The sequence below is a fragment of the Nannospalax galili genome, unplaced genomic scaffold (assembly GCF_000622305.1).
Source record: "Nannospalax galili isolate Female #2095 unplaced genomic scaffold, S.galili_v1.0 scaffold388, whole genome shotgun sequence".
NCBI lineage: Eukaryota > Metazoa > Chordata > Mammalia > Rodentia > Spalacidae > Nannospalax > Nannospalax galili.
In genome coordinates, this window is record NW_008360304.1 from 5,703,728 (window position 1) to 5,724,279 (window position 20,552).

The window sequence follows — 20,552 nt, forward strand, 5'->3', positions numbered from 1 at the left end:
TGCTCAGATGCCAAGGAGCTCAGAAAGTAACTGACTGTGACTAGTAATAGTTAGATACATAGAGATTAGAAACACATATGCATCTTAGTGTCAATTGTATTAAAAGTGAATTTTCTGTATGAAACTGTGTATTTTAATAATGAAATGGAGATCTTTTTCAAAGTTTAAAACCTCATTTAATTTTATGTCTTATAGGGTTTATACAGAGTACAATATTGTATAACTGTATTAATTCAACTGTAAACCTAAAAATTTATAGCCAATTTTGAAAGAGAAGCATCTTAGCTCTGGAAATTGTTATTGAATATGTCAATGCTGTTGTAATGAAATGCCTCTTCTAATTATATGGTTACTAAATAAATAATTAAAAAAATTTTTTTTAAAGTGAGCTTCTAGTGATTGGTAGGAGAATCACTTATGTAGAGACAGAGTCTCAATGTGATAAGCCTCTAAAAAGAGCCTTGGGGTGGGCATGGTAGCACAGGCCCATAATCCCAGCACCCAGAAAGCTAAGGCAGGAAGATTGTAAATTCAAGGCCAGCTTGGGCTACAGATCCTGTCTCAAAACAAAACAACAAAAACAACTAAAAGCCTGGGTGTGGCTCTGTGGTAGAGTACTTGCCTACCATGTACAAGGCCTGCAGCTAATACCCAGCTCCAGCAATGTCCAAGGGCCATACTTGAAAGATCAGCTTTTCCTTCTTTGCTTTATGCTTCTAACACTGTTTCACTCTCTCACTAAACCACAGCCTCAACAAAACTTTTACTTTATTAATTTTCAGCATAAGAAATACCCCTACCTCAAGTACTTTTAGTTCCTCGTTTCTTCTATTTACAAAGGTTGAAGAAGAATATCCTTTCTTTGAGGAAGTTGCTTACTTCCTGTGGTCAGGGAAATGCTTTGAATTTGTCCTGTGACTGACCTCTGGCTTCTGTTGGTATAGATCTATTCCTGGATAGAAGTTATAATGGAACAGTATCCTCATATGCTCCAAAAAATCCACATTGGGTCATCCTATGAGAAGCGCCCTCTTTATGTTCTAAAGGTATGTAAGAAGAGTCACTTATCTTTCAACTTGAGGGCAAAGATTAACTCTCCAATGGTGTTTGTTACCATTTAGATCTGCTTTTCTTTGAGCTCTGAAAGTATTTTTGTTTCAAGTGTTCCTTAGCATTAATATTCAGCCGTTTAGGGATAAATTACCTTTAAATCTTTTCCTTTAGTAAAATGAGATTATGATGTAAATGATAATCTACTACTTCCTCAGATTGATGGTGCAGGTTGGGAGGAAGCCAGAGACAGACACAGAGATAGAGACAAAGAAATGTTCCTGGACGAACAGTAGTGTAGCATTTGAAACCAAAGAAGGAGCTGAACCATCCAAGCTGGGAAGGACAGAGACTAGGGCAACGATGTAGCTCTGTGCAGTGGGGCTTCCACTTTGGTCACCACTCGTGTGGTTATTTCCTTCCAGTAACAGGATCTCATGGGAGAGGATCTGATCAACCTACAGAAACTTGGAAAGGGTATCTTCTTCAAATAAACTGTCCTTCAAAAATGTCAGTTCTAGAGAAACTGTAGGAGTCAGGACCATGATAATATTTGCCTGTTATACTTTGTAATTCTATAGCTTTATTTTCTACTACATCTCCCCCTTAAGAAATTAAAAAGAATTTTTTTTACATTCTCTGAAAGAATGTAATTAACAGAAAAACACATTTGATCTAGTAGCATAGATTTGATATGTAATCATGATACATAAGCATTTTCAGTCACTCAAAGACAAGACTTTGAGTCAGGACATCTCAGTTTTAATCTGTCCCTGAAAACAGCTTATAGTACAGATTCAATGCAGACGTGTGACATGTTGGGTTCCTTTAGTGGTTGAGCTGGTTAATCAGATTAGTTCCATGTGATCAATCGTGGCATGGCCCCTCATGACACCTAGTTCAGCCTTGGTATAAGCCCTTCTTTCAGCTGAATGCCAGAGGCTGAGTGTGTATGTTGGGAAATTACGAGTCCTAGTTGTGTTAAGTCCTACTCTTTCTTAGCCAAGGATGTGCACATAATGCAAGTCTCCGGAGCTCCATGATATCGCTATTGTTGGAACCAGCCATTGTAAAAAGTTCAAGTAAGTAAAAATAATGAATGATAAAAAGATCAAGTAAGAGAACTACCCTGGAAAACTGAGGATTTTCTTGACACTGAGAGGATGGAATCACCGACATGTATTTGACTAGATAATCTAATCATTAGTGGCCATTTTGCTTTCTCCCTTATTTGTATATTGCTAACTGCAGGTTAGACAAAGAAATCTTCCTGGAATGGTATAGATGCTCATATTTAACTCACTTTTTTTCTTGTTTTGACTACTTTATATATTTGTTCAATTTTATAATTCTCTTTCCTCTCCATACTCTACAATTGTTTTGTAACTAATTTTTTAAATCAAATAAATTATGATTGATTTTGGAAGTGTTCTTGAGAATTTTTATTGAAAATTCTATACATGCATATAATGTGTTTTGATCAAATCTACCCTTCCCTCCTCTTTGACTCATCCTCACCCCCCCAACCACTTTCCCTCCCAACTTCATGTGCTCTCTTTCTTTTTCAAAAACTCCACTGGGTTCACTTGGTGCTGCCTATATGTACATGGGTGTAGGACCATCAGCTGGAGAATGGGTAAGCCTTTCAGGGGCTGTATCCCTAAAGAAAACTTACTCTACATTCCCCAGAAGCCATCAATTGCCAAAATGGTCCAGGGTGGAACTTCATGAACTTCTTCCTAGTTCATACTGGGATTTTGGTTGGCTTGATCTTTAGAATTCTTCTAAAGATACCAAGGGCTGTCATTGAGTAAAAGCTGAGAATTCTTATTCTACAGTGCTAGTATGTTGTGCTAGCCCAATAGTCTGTAAATCAGCTACAAGCCTCTGTTTCTTAATCTGTTGATATCAGTTCTGTGAATCCTGTATGATGTGTACACCCTTTTTGTGTGACATGGAGAAATAGTGTGTACATAAAAAGTGTGCACTCTAGCCGGGCGTGGTAGCACATGCCTTTAATCCCAGCACTCAGGAGGCAGAGTAGGCAGATCTCTGTGAGTTCAAGGCCAGCCTGGTCTACATAGTGAGTTCCAGGACAGCTGGGGCTACAGGGAGACCCTGTCTCAAAAAGACCAAAAAAAAAAAGTGTGCACTCTAGGAACAATTTGAGGGAGTTTGTGTTCCTGACAACTTCATCCTCTCTGCAGACAGCTGCCCAGCAGCATACACCCTTTACCTCTGAGGAATGAATACACCCAAAACAACAGTTCTGAGGTCTCCACTCTGTACTGCCACTTGCAGCTCCATGTACCTAATTCACACAAGCACTGTACATAAGCAACTGCTCCTTAATCTCACTAGCTTTTGAATTTACTTCAAGAATTTGCAAAGGAATATGGAGACCAATGTGTGTGCTGTAGATATGTTGAAAGAATTAAATGAAAGTCATCCTGGTACATATTGTTGTATTTGTTCTTTGGTTTTCGTTGTTCAGGTTTCTGGAAAGGAACAAACAGCCAGAAATGCCATATGGATTGACTGTGGGATCCATGCCAGAGAATGGATCTCTCCTGCTTTCTGCTTGTGGTTCATCGGCTATGTGAGTATTACATCCCTTAGGCCAGCCTTTCTCCAAATGGGATCCAAGAGCACCTGAGTCAGATCAATTGGACTACAATTAAATTGCATTTTCCATGTCACATGCTGGAATTCTTGATTCAAACTCTAAAAGTGAGGTTTAGAAAGCTGCAGTGTTCACACTGGATAGTAATTAAGAAATAATATACTATTATGTAATGTGCCTCTGAAGGAGAAGAAATATATGAATCAGTTACCTGTTTGGTCTTAATTTGTTATTATTGCTGTCATCATTTTGGTTTGAATTAACTGGACATTTTTTTGCCACATTCTGCCCTTGGAAACCGAACAGGAAGTACACACAGAGCAGATATTGCTTTTTTCATATGTCATAATAATTTTGTTCCTGAAGAAGGTATTGGTTTAAAAAAAAGCCACATATAAGAGAAATAATATGCCACAAAAATAATATGTAGGAAGACTATAAACCTCCATAATGAATAAAAGCAGTACAGGTTATGCTTCAGATCCTATGGGCATACATGTCATGAACACTGGTTCATACAGAAACTTCCACTGGAAAAGTGACTCAAATGTGTGGCCTTCTGATAGTGCTTGTTGTAGTCTTTGTATTCACAAATATACAGTAACAACAAATACGTGAGTTAGGAAATTAAAGACTGCCACTTAGAGCTCTCCTAACAAACGAAGTATAACAAAGGTAAAACCATGTCTGCCTGCACTGGGTCCTGACAAATGAACATTCCTAGCCGCCCTCACTTGCTTACCAGTTTCTTCTCTCCAGTAATGTGAGTTTCATGTGACACTATTCCAGGGTATTTCATAGGCATGGGCATTGCATGCACATGGTGTACCTAACATTCATGCATGCAAAACACTCACATACGTACATACATGCATACATAAATCATAAAATCAGTAGGCTCAAAGGTGAATTGAAATCTTAGCTCTCACTCTCTTCAGTCCTTCAACAAATGTTACAAAAACCATACTAAGTAATAATAGCATACTCTGGGAAGCCCAGGGCCAGGCATGCCTCTCTTTCTCATTCACATTTGTGATCCCTTCTATTTCTGTGAAGACAGGAGCTGAGACTGGTTTGTTCAGGTCTGCTTTGCAATAGCTGAGACCCAGCTCAGAATCTGGCACACTGTAGGAGCACAATAACTGTACCAATCATCATGCCTTGCTCAGTGCTTTCTCTACCAACTGGTTCTCACTGCCAACTTCCCTCTGAAACTACTCTGGAGAACTCTCCTTCTACTGCATGCAGACATGATCCCTCCACCCTCCCTGTTCTCCCTGCTTCTCACCTTAGCTGGTGTGAAAGACAAGGCCTCACAGCAGCTCCATCAAGCACATCACCATGTGTCAAGAAGCCTGCAAGACGGAGGGGATCAGTATCCCCCATCCCTATACTGCCATCTCTGTCTCTCTCTTTCTCAAATTTCATAATCTGATCACTTCATGTTCACCTTTTCTGCTTAGTTTCATCCGCTGGTCTCCAGACCAATCTCCTGGAAATTCATTGCTGGTTCCTTATTTCCTCAGCAGCCCTTTCCATTATTCTGACTGAAGTTAAAGCATATGTGTGAGATCCATTCACCAGCAGGATTCTCACCTCCGTATCTCTGCATTACTTAGTCACACGCTAACTCTGACTGAGTGGGTCCTCTGAACATCAGATGTCGTGTTCCCCTTCCATCTACAGCACAGCTGTAGACAGGGACAAGGAAGAAGCCACTTAATCTGATTCTTCATTTCCTCTTCTACTTCTCTCATTTCTTATAGCTGTTCTACACAGTATTTAAAACTACTGAATTTCTTGAGTTAAATATATCTCTTTCTTTCTAATTTATCACATATTCCCAGGAATCAATTCTCTCTCTCTCTCTCTCTCTCTCTCTCTCTCTCTCTCTCTCTCTCATACATACATACATATGTATCATATATATGTATCTCGCTCTCGCTCTCTCGCTCTCTCATTGCTCTCTCGCTCACTCTCACCCTCTCTCACTCTCTTTTGCTTTCTCTCATCAGACCTCTCACCTGAATCCTCAAGTTCCTGTCCGTTGACTTGACCTATAGCAGTTTCAATCCCAATGAACTCTCCTCAGCTTATCTTGTACATCCTACACTATTTACTGCAGTAGCAGTAACACTGAATTACTGTACTTCCTTTTCTAACTGTAGGTGGTTTTGTTGCTGTTTGTTTGTTCTTGGTTTTGTTGCTCCCATAACTCAGAGTATGATATAATCCCTTAATCAGTGTCCCACATCTTGTGACTTTTGAAATTTAGATTACTAATTTGGCTTTAGGTTGAAGTGTCAACATGGATCCAGTGATGCCTAAATAGTACCTGTTTATGGACTAAATATGTCATTATTATTGACTAAGTTCTGAATTAGCCACATATGTAGAGACCGAGAAAAGACTCCTTCCTCTATTCCTAGTAATGATTGAGTGTGTTTATTTTGATTTTTTATTATGAGTGTGTTTATTATGAAACACAGTGTCTAATATGCTTTAATGCACTATTTTATTCTCTGTAAGATGGTTATTGGCTAATGCAGTGGTAGTTCCTATTTAGGATCACATTAAAAAGAAAGATTCAGTGCACTCAAGTGAAATTAGTTGAGTCTTCGTCTGTAACAGGCCTATGGACAGGAATCAGCTTGGCCTGATTTCCCCTCTCTAGGCACGATGTCCTCCTCTTTCTTCTTTCCCTTTAGTAGCAGCACTGTGATTTCACTTCTGTTACTTGCCTCTTGGTAAATCATACTCCCAACCAAAGACAAATGGTATCCACCAGTCTTTTTAGAATTCTTTTTTATAATAAATAAATTTTTATTTTATGTGTGTGAGTGTATTGCCTGCATATATGTGAGTGCACCCATGTTGTGCATTGCCTGCAGAGATCAGAAGAGGGCATCGGATACCCAGGAATTGGAGTAATGGTGATTGTTAACTTCCATGTGGGTTCTGGGACTCGAACCCCAGTCCTCTGTAAGAACAGCCAGTGCTCTTAACCACTGAACCATCTCTTCAGCCCTTATTTATTTATTTATTTATTTACTTACTTATTGATTGATTGATTGATTGATTGATTGATTGATTGTCTGCATGAGTGTTTTGCCTGCATGTAAGTGCTCCCATGTTGTGGAATGCCCACAGATGCCAGAAGAGGGCATGTCGGTGCTGGGATCCAAACCTGGGTCTCTGCAAGAGCAGCCAGTGCTCTTAACCACTAAGCCACCTCTCCAGAGCCTATATGTTGTCTTTTATGTATAGGGTATAATTTCTCAACCACCTGCCTCATAAAGAATGAATCATTCACTAACTCTAAACACCATAAATACTATGAGAATGCATTGGATAACATACTCATGATACACTCATTACAAATGAACACCAGAGAATTATGAGAAATATGAATAAAAATAATGAATAAATGATTTTTTAAAGTTAGATGTAGAAATTACTACATGATTTAACCACTTTACTCATGGGTATATCCCAAGTAAAATTAAATGCATACACTTACAAATGTTTATAACAAGAATGTTCACAGTAGTCAAAAATTGAAAACTATACAAATGCCCATCAACTTATGAGTAGAGAAACAACAGGTGGCATCTCTCCACAGTGGAATACTATATTGAAAAAGAGCAAAATATGGATTACTGGGATAACATAGATGCATCTTGAAAACATTGTTGCTAAATGAAAGAAGCTAAGCAAAAAGCTATGTGTTTTATGATCCAATTCATACAGGCAGGCCCACAGAGACAGAAAGATGACTGACTGCTGACAGAGGCTAGGAGATGTGGTAGGAGGTAGAAGGGAAGTGACTCTGAAAGGTCATGGGTATTCTGAAAACAGACAGTGGTGATGATTGTGCTGTTCTGTGAATATACCAAGACCACTGAGTTTTACAGTTTAAGATAGTGAATTTTTAATTTTCTGTTATGTCAATTATATCTCAATAAATCTGTTAAAGGCAACAACCACCCTATTCCCTAGAATTGCAGCCGCAGAGGCACATGTGTGGAGGCACAGGCGGGTACAGGAACACAGGCTGTTTCAACCTGTGCTCATCCTGTCTCTCTGGATCCTTCAGTGCTCAATAAGGAAATTAAAAGGCTAAGACTGATTGTCTCTCAGAGTCTAGCTTTGCTGAAAGACTCTCACACAAACAGAGGTACAGGACAGTGAAGCAGATGAAGAAACCCTCCATACCACTTGATGTACTAAAATAACAAACACTGTAAAAAGTAAAATGGCACATGCTTTATTATTTTGGAAATAATGGGCTCAACTCATTGTTCTAACAATGAAATACTACATTCTTGCTGAAAAATGACACTAGCATAATTCATAAATTTGTAGCATAAAAAGTATTTAATGGGCTGCTTAACTATTTAAAAGATAGCTTTTCTCATATATAATTTTTTCCTTTCATTAAGCTTTTTATCTCTGACTTGTAGATTTAAGACATGTAGCTTCCTTTCTTTTCTCAATGTTTCATGAATGATTATTTTGACAATTTTGACGTGACTCGTGATTATTATACAAAAACTAGATGTAATATTTAAAAATTTTGAGGGGAAATGGTAGTCTTATGTACAGGTAAAGCAAGATTTAAAATAAAATTTTTAGTCAATGGTGAAAGACACATTTTTGTCAATATATTTTGAGCTATGTTTGAGGCAACAATTATAAACTGATACACAAATTAAAATTTGTCAGTTTTGCTACTCATGAAAATTCTAAACCAAAGTTTCATGGGTGAAGCACTTTAACCAGTTAGAGAACATTCTTTGAGGTTCTCCTGCCTCATTTGATCATTTTGAAGTGAACTTTTTGGTTGTCCTTGGGTCATCCTGAAAGATGTACCCCTATGCTGGGTCTGAATCAAAGCAGAGAGGGGTCAGTTTCAGATGACAGCACGCAGCAGTAACTCAGAATGAGTATCAGGGAAGACTGCCACTAATGTAAAGCCAAATGACAAGATGTGTGGGAAAAAAAACTAAAGACAATCAAACGTTAGTACAAGTTCTGCTGAGGATTATATAGACAGCCATCAAATAAAGTCTGGGGATAAAACAAAACTAGTATTAACTCTGATTAACATGGATTGTTGAAATGGAGTGGACCTCTATCTAGGTTTGGGTTTTTTAAGTCTTTATAATAAGCTTTATGGCTTTAATAAAGATGGGTTTTGGTTTTGTTTTGTTTTTTTTTTTTTTTATTTTGAAGGGGAGTTTAGAATTGTACCCTATTTTCTACCTTTGTTAAGCTGGAAGACTGCTGTGCCAAGTACAAGATATTGACCACCATTTAATATCAGAGGACCCTAAATTCAGTCATTTTACAGAATTGTTACTCTTTTTGGATGTTAAATATTCAAAATGGAACCTGCCAAATAATTTCTGAAGAGAAAAACTGATTTAAAACTAAGGTTAAGTTTAGAAGGACTTAAATGAGATTTTTAAAACATAATGTGGTTTACTTTGTAGATAACTCAATTCTACGGGAAAGAAAAACTATATACCAATCTTCTGAGGCACGTGGATTTCTATGTTATGCCAGTGATTAATGTGGATGGCTATGACTACACATGGAAAACGGTAGGTGAGGGCAAAGAATGCAAGCATGCCCCTGGCGGGGTATAAGATCTGCAGGCTGAATGAGTCATAGAATCCTGAGCCTTGGCAAAAAGGTTTTACTATGAAAAAATTAATCTCAATTACTGAAAATTTCAAACATTCATAAAATCAGACATAATTGTACATTAACCTTCCAAATACCCATCGTACAGCCTCAGTGATCACCAGATTTCTGTTACTATGATAAAATTCCTGAGACCAGAAGTCTAGAAAGAGGAAACATTTGTTTTACTAAATTTTTCCCTTCCCATTCTGGGTTTGACCAGCCCTCACTCTCTCAGGGTCTTGTGGTCCTGATGAGGATCAACAAACCGGCACAATACAGTTCTATTTGAATTTTGCAGAGTTTATATGACTTTTGGGAGGGAATGACTTACAAAGAAACAGCTTCTCATAATTCCATGCGCCACACTGTGATCTCTCCTGGGGTTTCAATATGGCCACCTGCAGTCTCCATCAGCTTTCATGCCCCACACCCATGTGCAGCAGCATCTGTGCATGCTGACTCACCTGCAGAGTTTGCCCAAAGCCCTCAGCCTGGATCGCTTCCTGCTCCCTGCTCCGGATTGCACGCCTCACTCCTGGAGCTCCAGTATATACTGGCTGCTAGCTCTCCTTCTGTCTTCCCAGGGTGCTTCTCCTCTTGCCCCTGGCTGACTTACTCTCCATTGGCTCACTCTTTTTGGAGGAATGAGTAATTTTCAGGCTACACTCCACCCTTTTCCTCTGGCTCATACAGATTTTCTGCCACCTCTTCTGCGAATTTCCCTGAGCCTTGGAGGGGGTGACAGATAACAAGGAAATCTCGTATCATGGCGAGACAGTGACCTCTTAGGCATCCCCATCATTCATCTTCAAGACGTGGCCACTGATCTATCTCAGTGGTGTTTCCCCTAATATAAAGACAAATGGAAGGAAGTAGACACACCTAAACAAACATGAATGTAAATACAAATGCCTAGAAGATATCCCAGTAGGTGTGCCATATTCATTAGACAGTATACTTGCAACAGCTTCCCCACTGGGGCCTGTAGCCTTCCCTGACACAGGGGGTTGGCCTGGTCTACAGCACCAGATGTGTGTTCCACCCCTAGGAGCAGGCCTTATCCAATTAGAAATTTGTTATTGAACATATCTTAGTCGAGCCATTATTTCACTGGTAGGCTTTGCTTGGCATGTCCATAGTGTGCAGCACGTGAGGTCCATTGTTGAGCAAAATCATAGGGGATCCTTTTTCCCCAACCATCTGCATAGCACCATCTGGCACTATGAAATCCACCCATCCAGAGGCATGGAGTTTTTAGTTTCTCTATTTCTTCTCCTCCCATGCTCACATAATGCAGTGTCTTCAGCAACATGGCCTTACTAAGCTTTCTAGTGTACAACCGACATTAGTGGCAATAGACTTGATTAATTTGAGGACCTCTAGGATCTCTCTGACCAACAGCCCATAAGGGGGCAACCCACCCCTGGTACTGTAGTTTTTCTTAACAGTTGTATAGTTTTGGGAGCCTCTGTTGTTATCTTACCCAACCATAAAACTCCCAAGAATCTTACAGCTATAGCTGGCTTTGTTTCTTCGGGTATCTTTTAAATGGGTTTCACATCTGTAAAACACTCAAAAGTTAACATGAGATATTAAATCAGTCATAGGCAAGGTCTAACACAGCATGGAAAGATTTTATCCACTCATATTAATTGCTTTCTCCATAGATCTTTGTTAGGTAGTTATCCCTCTAGAGTCATTCTGCATTATGGGGATCTTATATGGAGTTTCTTTATGTCTTTTACACTTACAGGTGTTGGCTCCAGTTGCCTAACCCTGGACTAAGATGGCAGGGGGGGGAGTCTCTCTTATCTCCACTGCACCTGTTGGTTCCTTGAGTCAGGCAGGCCCTGGATCTGCCTCCTGCCTGTAGCCAGGAGAGAAATGCACCTTATTTAAGTTTGGGGATCCTTAACCACCCCTGGGACATTTTTATCCTCTGAATGCCTTTTTTGAACTGTTCTTCAGGTTTTAAAGCCTTCCAGAAACTCCATAATACTAAATTTGGTTTTCTATCAATTTTTTTCTTTGAAAATTTGGGCTCAACATAAATCTTGCCGCATTTGTCTTTGAGTAGCCCAAACAGACCATTTCTTCCATCTGATCTTTTTTATATCTCTTGTAGGTTGCTCTATTATTCTACAGGCACGTTTTACATGCTGGTTTGAGTCACTTAGATCTGCCAAAGCCTCCCTTACTTTATAAAGATCCTGTCCCATTAAAGGACTTTCATTAAAGCAATCTATACCATTCTTGAGGTCCCAGTTGAATTAAGCTTTCCTTTATCTCTCTGATGAACAGTCTTATCTGGCCTAGTGAACTGGGCATCATATATTGCTTTTCTTATACCTAGTTATTTCAGTAATGCCTGTCCCTCCTTTATAGTCCTCCAGCCTCTATTAATCATGGGAGTTTCCTTTGGTGATGACCATGTATTTTTAATGCCTTGCACCAGCCATCACATTAAGGACTGCTCCCCCCCACCCCCCACATTGGCCTAGGTTGAACAGCCTATGTCACAAGGACAGATGGGTGGTTATATAAATCAGCTGTGAAGCTTCTAAAGGACTTGTACTGACATTATTTGCTCCTATGTCCCATAGCCTCAAGAGCCATGTGGTGAGGGGCTCTGATAGCTTGGTTGTAAGTCTTTCCTAGTTTCAACAGCTCCAGTGTAGAGTATTTTCTCCTAGCTACAGTACTGTTAACTTTTTCCTCTTTTTGTATCAAAGGTTGACTCTCAGGGGCAGATTTGGGTACTTTTATTTCTAGGTTGTTCCTTTTTTCACTACTGTCTTTTTTCCTGAGTCTTTGGATTTCTGGTCCGCTAACCTTATACAAGTTAAAATCTTCCATTTTTTTCTCCCTCTTAAGCTCCAAGCCTGAGACTGAATTTGCCAGTAACTCCTTAGCCTTTTCAGCATCCTCTGCCTTGGGAAAATCTTTTATTATGCAACATAGTGGCCCATGCCTCCTCTCCTTTTTCCTCTGTTGCTTGTAAGATTTTTATCTGGCTCTCTGTAATCTTTAAGGAGTTTTCAGATCCGTGTGGTGGCAGGCCCCATTTTTCAAGCAACTGAGCTATTTTCCCACATTTACAACACAGCTGTGGCCCAGGGATTTTCTCCTTTGAGTCTGTCTGAGTCTGTGTGACATGCATTATTCTAATTACATATTTCGTGATCCATTGTATGATCCACATCAGCACTGCCACTAGCTCCCTTGTTTTTCCTGAACTTGTGAAGTTTTTCATTTCCAGCACCATCTTGCCAGCTGCACTGATTTGTTTCACTAAATTTTCCCCTTCCTGCTCTCGGTTTGACCCACCCTCACTCATTCAGGGTCTTGGGGTCCTGATGAGGATCAACAAACTGGCATAACACAGTTCTATTTGAATTTTGCCGAGTTTATATGACATTTGGGAGGGAATGACTTAAAAAAGAAATGGCTTTTCTTATACCCCAAACCATTCAAGCCCCTTGCCATGCTGTTCCACGCCATTCCTTGACGGGTCGGAGTTCCAACATGGCCTCCTGCAGTCTCCATCCGCTTTCTCACTCAGCGCCCATGTGCCATCTCACCCCACAGTCATGTCTACGGATGCCAACTTGCCCCACAAAGTTTGCATGAGGTCTTACAGGCTGGCTTGCTTCCTGCTCCCCCCTCTGGACTGCGTCTCACTCCCAGAGTTCCAATACATAGCTGCTACTAACTCTCCATCTCTCTTCCCAGGGTGCTCCTCGTCTCATCCCTGGCTGGCTTACTCTCTGTTGGCTCACTCTTCTTGGAGGAATAAGTAATTTTTGGGCTACAGTTTATTTTGGCTCCTGGTTTCAGAGGTTTCAGCCACTAGTCAGTTGCATTGTTTCTGGGCCTGTGACAAGCAGATCAGGACTGGCAGCAGATGGTGAAACAAAGCTGGTGGCCTAGTGAAGGCAGAAAAGCAAAGCACAAGAGGGAGGGACCAATCTCAATCTCCCCTGCAAGGATAAACCCCCCCAGGGAGCTCAGTTTCTTCCCTAGGCCTCACTTCCTAACAGCTCCACCACCCCCTCACAAGGCCATAGGCAGGCAACCAAGCATCTAGCCCAGGGACTTTTCAGAAATGTTACAAACCCAAACCACAGTGCAACTCAAGGCTAATCTTATTTATGTCCTCTACCCACTTATACTTTACCTGTGTTATTTTGAAGGAAATCTAGACACCATATCATCATTTTTTAAATAAACATTTCCACATATATCTTAAAAATAATAGGATTCTTAAAAAGATTAAACACATTACTGGAGTGGTGGCTCGTGCCAGGAATTCCAACAACTGGGAAGCTGAGACCAGAAGCTCACTATGAGTTTGAAGTTTACATTGGCTTTATACTGAGCTCCAGGCCAGCCTTAGCTGCATAAGACCCTGTGTTAACCACCAACCAACCAGCAAACCAACCAGCATCAGCTAAAATAAACACAATACAGAGACATCATTGAAAGGCATTGGCTCATGGTACTGAGTTGAGATACAGGCTGTTTAATTTTCTTTGAAGGAGCTCAACTGATGGACATACATGAGTATGTGCATGAAATTAATTTAAAGGAAATGGAACAGGAAGCCCGAATGTAGCCTAGTGGAACCAAATGAACATTTTCTATTTGTATAGGTCAAAAATATTCTCATATTGTTTGTTCAAGCAGACATGGTTTGAGTGAGCATGATGATAAACTGTATGGAGGTGGGGTTGTATGAGCAGAATGCTGCAGAGACAGGATGCTCCAACAGGCCCCTGTGAAGGAAGGTGTGGGGATGAAGGTCAGAAATTCGACCTGACTCTCCAACTTAAAATTCGTATCTTTCCTTTAGCTGCCATGGCCACCCTGATCGCCTATTCCTGTTTTGTACATTTAGAATAGAATGTGGAGAAAGAACCGTTCTTTCCACAAGAACAACCACTGCATTGGAACAGACCTGAATAGGAACTTTGCTTCCAAACATTGGTGTGGTAAGTGTTTGCTAAAAGTCCATGAACTCAAAGTAAGTACAGGGAGGCCTGACTGAATCATGGAATAATCTAAATAATAAATTTGAGTTCAAAGTAATGCTATGAATGTTGACTAATCAGTAAAACACTTTAACTGTTCCTCCCTGCTGTTTGGCCATCTTTAAGGAAGCTGGATCAGTTCTTTTAAAAACATTTTTATTATTTTATAATTTCACACATATATACAATATACCTTGACCATATCCACCCCAGTTCTCTCCTCCCATGTTCCTGGACCCCCACTCCCACTATGATCCCCCAACCTTTTATATATATATATATATATATATATAGAGAGAGAGAGAGAGAGAGATGTATTTGCACTGAGTCCAATTAGTGCTGCCAGCATGAGCATGGGGAACCTACCAGTAACCACATCCCGGAATAAAAGTGGCATTCCCTCCCCAGCAGTCATCAATTGCCTCATGAGCCCCACCCCCTATCCATACTGGAATTATTGATTGGCTTGATCTTGTACAGATTTTATGCAGGTAACCATAGCTGCTGTGAATTCATGAGTACGATGGCCATACCAAGTCTAGAAGACAGTATTTCACAGCTCTCCTCCCCATCCTCTGGCTCTTACATTCTTTCCCCCACCCTGAGCCTTATGGGAGTTGATAGAGGTATCCCATCTGTCAGATTTAGGAGAGCAGAAAAAGGAAGGAGTTTAAAGTTTAGAAATAAGAACCAGAGCCAGACCTGCAACAGGAAAGGAATGTGCTCCCTGGATTCAGGAAACCCAGCAAAGGGCTGATAGCTGTTCCACAAGGAATGATTATCTGTGCCCTGAAGAGGAAGCAGTCTGGTCTTATATAGGAATTCTGTGTGCAGACACAGCTGCAAGGGTTAACTCCTTGCCAGGGTCTAGTATCCTTGAGGGTCTCTTTTCTGAAGACTATTTGCTCAGGCAGGCAGGTAAGTTATCTAAAACACTAAAGGAGACAGGTGGGCTCCACAGTCTCTCTCAGTCCTTGGAATGACCAGTTTATAAGGCTTGAGCAAGGCTAGACTTGAGCAAGGCCAGGCTGCCAATTTAGGGGCAGTTAGACACTTTAAGAGATTTATGGCTTTCAGAGCAGTATGTGCCTGATTCCCTATTGGCAATTTGGGTAACCTCTTCAGAGGATGGTGTGATAAGAATAGGAGGTAGAAATTAACTAGGCAGTTTAGGGTAAAAAGACCCCAAAGAGAAACAGCCAGTTTCTTGGCTAAAACGCACAATGTCCTTGTGCCTCTTAGCAACATACTCTGTTCCAAAGGCCAAAAAGGTTGAAAATATTTGGGAATTTTATCTAATCCTTAAAAGATTTTAGGGTTACCTCTTCAGGGGGGGATGTTAGAGTAGTCAAAAGCCCCATTAAAAAATAAATAAATAAAAGAAGAAGAAAGAGTTCATGAAGTTATCAGAAAAAAGTGATGGGGAGATATCAGAGGAGTTAGAGGGGAGGGAGTGGGCATGGATTTGATCAAAACACCTTATATACATGTCTGAAATTCTCAGTAAATTATTTATTTGAAAAAGAGATTTATGGCTTTATGGCATCCTCTAATGAAGCTTATGGCTCTCCTGAAATTCATATATTCTATCTCACCATCTACAACTGAGCATTCAGCAAGGACTTTTTTTTAATGGTCTTTCTGAGACAGGGTCTCCCTGTAGCCCCACCTGTCCTGGAACTAGATATGTAGAGTGTGCTGGCCTCCAACTCATAAAGATCTATCTGCCTCAGCTTCCCAAGTGCTGGGACTAAAGGCGTGCACCATCAGGCCCAGCTCAAGAACCAATTCTTTAAGGTCTCTTCTAATTTCAAAATTCAGAAACTGCATTATCTTAGAATAACAAGGAGGTGGCTGTTAGAGACCTCGCTTTAATAAATAATGTTCATCATCAGGGCATCAAAGACTAGGATAGGAAGCTGGGGTGGTCATGCACACCTTTAGTCCCAGCACTTGGGAGGCAGAGGCAGGTGGATCTCTGTGAGTTCAAGGCCAGCCTGGTCTACATAGTGAGTTCCAGGACAGCTGGGACTACAGGGAGACCCTGTCTCAAAAAGACAAAAAAAAATGACTAGGGTAGGAGAGGTTCTCTCATTTTTGATTCTACAGGTAAATATTTGTTTTGTTGCATTGAAAACCTTTTTTTTTTGTGCTTAACTATTTACTTTCTTAACAAGCTCATCCTTTCATGAATACTTTAAATGATATACTAGGAAATAATTAAAATGTAAAAAATAAAATAAAAGTGAACTGTGGGAATTTATCATCCTTTGGTTTCAGTGAGCTAGGTGCTCAGTAAACACTGATTTGGGCAGTTGAAACAGTCTTCCTTCAGGGAGGTAGATGTGAATTTACCCATTCTTCTCCCTTGACCCAACATTATATTTTACAATGTTACATTTAAGAAACAACTACAGGCCAGGAATGGTTGGTATACATCTACAATTCTAGCACTTGGGAGGCTGAGGCCAGTAGATGAGGTGGTTCAAGTCATCCTGGGCTATACAGCGTGATCCTGTCTGGACAAGAAAAAGAAACGACTACAAAACAAAACTAAAACTACATTGATGATGAAGTTTCAATTGCCTGCAATTTTGAAAATATGCACATATGACTTGGGTAGAAATGTGGTTCTCTGAGGCTCAACTCCTGTGAATCAGGGACAGAAGGAGAATTGCTGGAAGACAGGCTACCAGAAAAAGGAGATGCATATTATAACCTCTCGAATGACTAGAACTTATTCTGGCACCAAATGTCACCATCACATTTCATTTAATAACTTCTGTTGCAAATTTAAAGTAGCCCTACAGACACACTTGCGTAGTCTCAGTTCTTGCCTGGGGCCCCTTTTTTTAATAGCCTATACTGATAAGTAATTTTTAAAAACTGCGAAGATCCGAAAAACCCAAATTTATAGTGACTAAAGGAAATCTGGGGTTTTTTTTCCCTCATTTAACCAGAAACCTGGGCATGACTAGCATCTGAGATTCCCCCCAACCCTGGCAACAAGGGAGACAAGACCTAGAATGACTTTAGGAAATCTGCTATAAATACCTGACTTCAAAAGAAACACGTGGGTTTACTATACATATTAGTTTTCTGTTGCTGTGATAAGAACCAAGACCAAGGAAACTTATAGAAGGAAGAATTTATTTGGCTTACCATTCCAGGGGAGAGGCCATAAAGATGAAGGAGGCATGGCGGCAGGAAGGGGCTGGAGAAGAAAGTCAGGCATCTTCAAGTAGCATAGGAAGCAGAGTGTGACTGGAAATGTGGCAAGGTGTAAGTGTTCTCAAAGCCCACTGCCACTCTGGCATGGTCACACCTCCTAAAGCCTCCCAAAACAGTGCCACCAACTGGAGACAAACTGCCCACATACTTGGATCCTATAGGGGACATTCTCATTCACACCACCACAGTAGACATCAAAAGTGTATTTGTTTTGCCAAATTTTTCCCTTTTCCCTACCTGAGGGACCTGTATGTGCCCTCTGAGGACTCTAGAGTCTCCCAATCCTGACGTGGATTGACAAATTGACGTAAGATATTCTATTTGGATTTTACATAGCTTATATGACATTTGAGAGGTGCTGACTTACAAAAACAGGGATTCTTATAGGCCTATAGCCTTCCCTGACACAGGGGGTTGGCCTAGTCTTTAGCACCAGATGGGTGTTCAACCCCTAGGAGAAGGCCTTATTCAATTAGATATTTGTCAGTTGTACATATGTTAGTCGAGCCATTATTGCACTAATAGGCATTGCTTGGCATGTCAATAGTGTGCAACATGTGGGGTCCTTTGTTGAGCAGAATCATAGGAGATCCTTTTTTCTCAACCATCTACATAGCACCTTCTGGCACGATGAAAGCCATCCATCCAGTGGTATGGAGTTTTCACCTTAGTCTTAGTTCTGTCTTTTCTTCTCCCGCCCTCACATCATGCAGTGTCTTCGGCAATATGGCCTTACTGACCTTTCTAGTGTACAACCAACATTAGTGGCAATAGCCTTGGTTAATTTGAGGACCTCTAGGATCTCTCTGACCAAGAGCTCATAGAGGGGCAACCCACCCCTGGTACTGTAGATTTTCTTCACAGTTGTACAGTTTTGGGAGCCTCTGTTTTTGTCTTGCCCAACCATAAAACTCCCAAGAATCTTACAGCCATAGCTGGCTTTGTTTCTTCAGGTGTATTTGTTATCTTTCAAATGGGTTTCATATCTGTAAAATACTCAAAGGTTAACATTATATATTAAATCAATCTCTAATAGACAAGGTCTAACATAGCATGGAAAGGTTTTATCTATTTATATTAATTGCTTTCTCCATAGATCTCTTTTAGGTACCATAGCATGGGTAGGAAGCATTAATTTGGTTATTTCTTTACTATAGTCATTCTGTATTCTGGGGATTTTTCATGGAGTCTCTTTGTATCTTCTTATCCTTGATACATTCATGGGTGCTGGCTCAAGTTGCCTGAGCCTGCACCAGGCTAAGGAAGCAGAGGGTCTCTCTTGTCCCTGCTGCATCTGTTGCTTCCCTGAGTCAGGCAGGCCCTGGGTCTGCCTCTTGCCTGTAGCCATATCTTCCATCTCTCCACTGACCATTCCTGGCTGCTAGGGGAGGTCCTGGTGGGAAAAACTGTCTCCACCCCTAGCATAGCCTTTCTCAGGAGAAAAATGCACCTTATTTAAGTTTTGGGGATCCTTAACCACCCCCAGGACATTTTTATCCTCTGAATGACTTTTTTGAACTGTTTTTCAGGTTGTAAAGCCTTCCAGAAACTCCTTAATACTGAATTTGGTTTTCTATCAATTTTTTCTTTGCGAATTTGGGCTCAACATAAATCTTGCCACATTTGTCTTTGAGTAACCCAAACGGACCATTTCTTCCATCTGATCTTTTTAAATATCTCTTGTAGGTTGCTCCACTATTCTACAGGCACATTTTATGTGCTGGTTTGAATCACTTAGATCTACCAAAGCCTCCCTCATTTTACAAAGATCCTGTCCCATTAAAGGACTTAGAAAAACCATTAAAGCAATCTATACCATTCTTGAGGTCCCAGTTGAACTAAGCTTTCCTTTATATCTCTGGAAACATAGCCCTATCTAGCCCAGCAAACTGGTCATTATATATTGCTTTTCTCATACCTAGTTTGCTCAGAAATGCCTGTCCCTTTTTTATAGTCCTCCAGCCTCCGATAGTCATGGGAATCTCCATTAGTGATGACCATGTATCTTTAATGCCTCGCACAAGCCATTCCATTATTCCTTGCACTGCTCCCTCCTGTACTGGCCTAGGTTAAACAGCCTATGTCTCAAGGATGGATGGGTGGATATATAACTCAGCTGTGATGCTTCTAAAGGACTTAAACTGACATTATTTGTTCCCATGTCCCATACCCTCATAAGCCACATGGTGAGGGGCTCTTTGGTTGCTTGTTTGAAAGTCTTTCCTAGTTTCAACAGCTCCAGTGTAGAGTATTTTCTCCTAGCTATAGTACTGTTAACTCTTTTTCCTTTTTGCATCAAAGGTTGTTAACTCTAAGGGGCAACTTTAGCTACTATTATTTTTAGTTTTTTTTTTTTCTCATTAATATCTGTCTTTTTTCTTGAGTCTTTTTGAAGAATCGCGCTCAACACACAGGGACAAAACCAAGTTTCGGGATGCAAAAGCAAGAGGAATTTATTCATACACAGGTGCCTGCGGACGCAGAGTCCCGCTCGGGTCAGGACTTGCGTGCCGGGCTTAGCTTGGGGGGGGCTTTTTATAGAGCAGAAGCAAGGTACAGAAGCAGATGCATGGTTACAAGATTATTATTAGTGCATTTCAATGGGTACAAGGTATGAGGAAACAGTATTGCTAAATTCAGAGGGGGCTGTGGGTGAAACCGATTGTTATCGCTAACTTCCCGGTAGGGGCTTCAGGGTGGTGCCAGGAGGTCCGACCATAAACGTCCTTTTTTCCACTGCTGGTTTCACAAGACCTGGGTTTGAACTTTGGCTCACCATATGGCTGACTGCAGTTCTTTCTCTAAAATGGCCTTCCTGCTGTCAGTCGGGTCTTTCACAAGCAAGCAGAATACAGAAGCCAATCATTGAGCATTAAGCTTGAGCAAACATTATCAAGGAAATACATAAGAAAATACAATTTTCTACC

The 20,552-nt window shown here is 40.6% G+C and overlaps 1 protein-coding gene across 1 annotated transcript in view; it reads left to right on the plus strand.

Moving 5' to 3' along the window:
• Cpb2 (carboxypeptidase B2) overlaps positions 1-20,552 on the plus strand; it is a 53,480-nt gene that overhangs the window by 18,997 nt on the left and 13,931 nt on the right. The window contains exons 5-8 of the mRNA XM_008824393.2: positions 945-1,046; positions 3,545-3,649; positions 9,169-9,279; positions 14,262-14,355. Of these exons, the coding sequence (XP_008822615.1) occupies positions 945-1,046; positions 3,545-3,649; positions 9,169-9,279; positions 14,262-14,355 (412 nt within the window). The remainder of the gene's footprint in view (positions 1-944; positions 1,047-3,544; positions 3,650-9,168; positions 9,280-14,261; positions 14,356-20,552) is intronic.